Raw genomic sequence first — 2,119 nt, 5'->3', positions numbered from 1 at the left:
CCTAGTTTGAATCAATCTGACTGGAGGATCTGGTTGGTATGGATCTATAAAGTGACCTGACATGATGTGAATTGGAGCTATGGAAATAAACGGAAAAGAATTAATATGCGTTGCACAGATCACATTCTGGGGGCGGGCTTTTTGTTCCAGAGTAAAGATTCGTAGACTTTGAACGGGTCCATATGAACGTTGGAAACATTTTTATTGGTCTAGATGGTTTGTTTGTGTCGAGCTGAAGAGGAGGGGATTTGTTAAACGCAATTTCTAAAAGAGAAATTAGAATAACAAAAATAAAAGTATAAAAATGAGGAAAAACTGTTTTTTAGGTGAAAAAATAAATAAAAATCAAGAAGGAAATAAACTGCAAAGTTAGTCTCAAAACCTTTTTTTGATTTAGGTTATTTTTCTTATATTTTCATTTAAATAATCTGGTCTTATTTTTCAACAATAATGGAACAAACTTCACTCCATAAAGGTGGAAGTAGGAAGCAGACTGGCTGCCAGATGAAGACGGACCAACCTTTCTAACAGGAAGTCCCGTGTCAGAGCGGCGTTAGAATGTTGGACCCAGTTCTGCTCTCATTTCTGCTGCTGGGAAGTTGAAGCTGGAAGCCTGATCTGGACTTTCTCTGCCTTGTAGCTCGGTTTCCGGGTCGGTTCCGGGTTCTTTCCTAGACTTTGTTTCAGTGCTGAATTCGTCTGGATCAGAACTGCGGCTGAGAGGACGGGGACGGGTTCGTTCCTGCTGCTTTTAGGGGAACCTGTTGAGATGAATCGGGAAGGAGCGACCTGGTCTGGAACGACCAAGCTGGTTGGTCTTCCCTCCTGAGCGTCTGGTTTGCTGCAGCGTTGTGCTCAGAGCCAACGATCAGTCAAAGCTGCATTTCCATCACAAATATTAACAAAAACTTTAGCGATATTTTGCTAAAAACACAATTTCATGATGACAATGATTCTGTTGGATTGGAACAGAATCTTTTCCCCACTGCTAAGGTCTGGCTGTTGATGATGTGACCCATGTGATGAGAGGAGTGACCTCGCTGTCGCCCGTTTGCATTTTATCTTTCTCCTCCCGTTGGATGGAAATGCAGCGGCTGATGCTTTTATTTAGTCTCTAACTTTAAACCTGGACGCCTGTCGGTGCTGGATCTTCTTCTGGTCTTTACTAGTCGGGTTCCTTCAGATGCTGCAGCTACTTCCTTTCTAAATCTGTGGAAAAACGAGTTTTTAATCATGCTGTTTGTTTTTCCCCCCCGCAGCAATAAAGTACGATGCAACGAAAGAGGAGCGTTACCAGCAGGAGGCCAAGCAGAGGGAGCTGCAGCGCATCGAGGAGGCGCTGCAGGCCGCTGCACGCAGAGGTGAGGTCCAGCCGCAGAGCTGCTGTTTGCTCTCCTCATGTTTCCTGTTTACTTCCTTTCATTTCTACCTTTGCTGTTGCTCAAGATGAAGGCTTTCTGAGTTTTTCCTCTTAAGTGAAGAAAGAAAAATCAGAGTTCAGCAGTTTAAAGCTGACTGCAGTTTAAACAATCCTGTTTACCTCAATTTGTCTGCAAACTATGAAAAGTGAGAATGAATCTCTACTTTCCTCCTCTATTAGATGTTTGAAACAGCAGCAGCACTTCCTGCATCAGAGAATCTTTTCACAGTTAGATAATCAGCTTCTAATCTCAGCTTGTTAAAGACCATTTAGCACAGAAAGAAGATTAGAGACATTAAGCTGGATCAAAAGAAAGATTCACAATTGATAGTGATGCAGTTTAGTTCTGCACAGTTTAATGGTACGCATGTGGATGCGTGAGTCTGCAGGTGGATGCATGGGTCTGCAGGTGGATGCGTGAGTCTGCAGGTGGAAGCGTGAGTCTGCAGGTGGATGCGTGACTCTGCAGGTGGATGCGTGAGTCTGCAGGTGGAAGCGTGTGTCTGCAGGTGGATGCATGGGTCTGCAGGTGGATGCGTGAGTCTGCAGGTGGAAGCGTGTGTCTGCAGGTGGATGCATGGGTCTGCAGGTGGATGCGTGTGTCTGCAGGTGGATGCATGTGTCTGCAGGTGGATGCATGTGTGCAGGTGGATGCGTGACTCTGCAGGTGGATGCGTGACTCTGCAGGTGGATGCGTGA

At 45.2% G+C, this 2,119-nt stretch overlaps 1 protein-coding gene across 1 annotated transcript in view; it reads left to right on the top strand.

The window, feature by feature from the left end:
* Nucleotides 1-2,119, top strand: part of LOC107096255 (vacuolar protein sorting-associated protein 13C-like) — a gene marked incomplete at its 3' end in the record, with an annotated part of 22,319 nt that overhangs the window by 10,385 nt on the left and 9,815 nt on the right. The window contains exon 5 of the mRNA XM_015392836.1: nt 1,260-1,447. Coding sequence (XP_015248322.1) covers nt 1,260-1,447 — 188 coding nt within the window. The remainder of the gene's footprint in view (nt 1-1,259; nt 1,448-2,119) is intronic.

The sequence above is a fragment of the Cyprinodon variegatus genome, unplaced genomic scaffold, assembly GCF_000732505.1.
Source record: "Cyprinodon variegatus isolate N-32 unplaced genomic scaffold, C_variegatus-1.0 Scaffold609, whole genome shotgun sequence".
NCBI classification, from domain to species: domain Eukaryota; kingdom Metazoa; phylum Chordata; class Actinopteri; order Cyprinodontiformes; family Cyprinodontidae; genus Cyprinodon; species Cyprinodon variegatus.
This window is presented reverse-complemented; position numbering and strand designations above follow the sequence as displayed.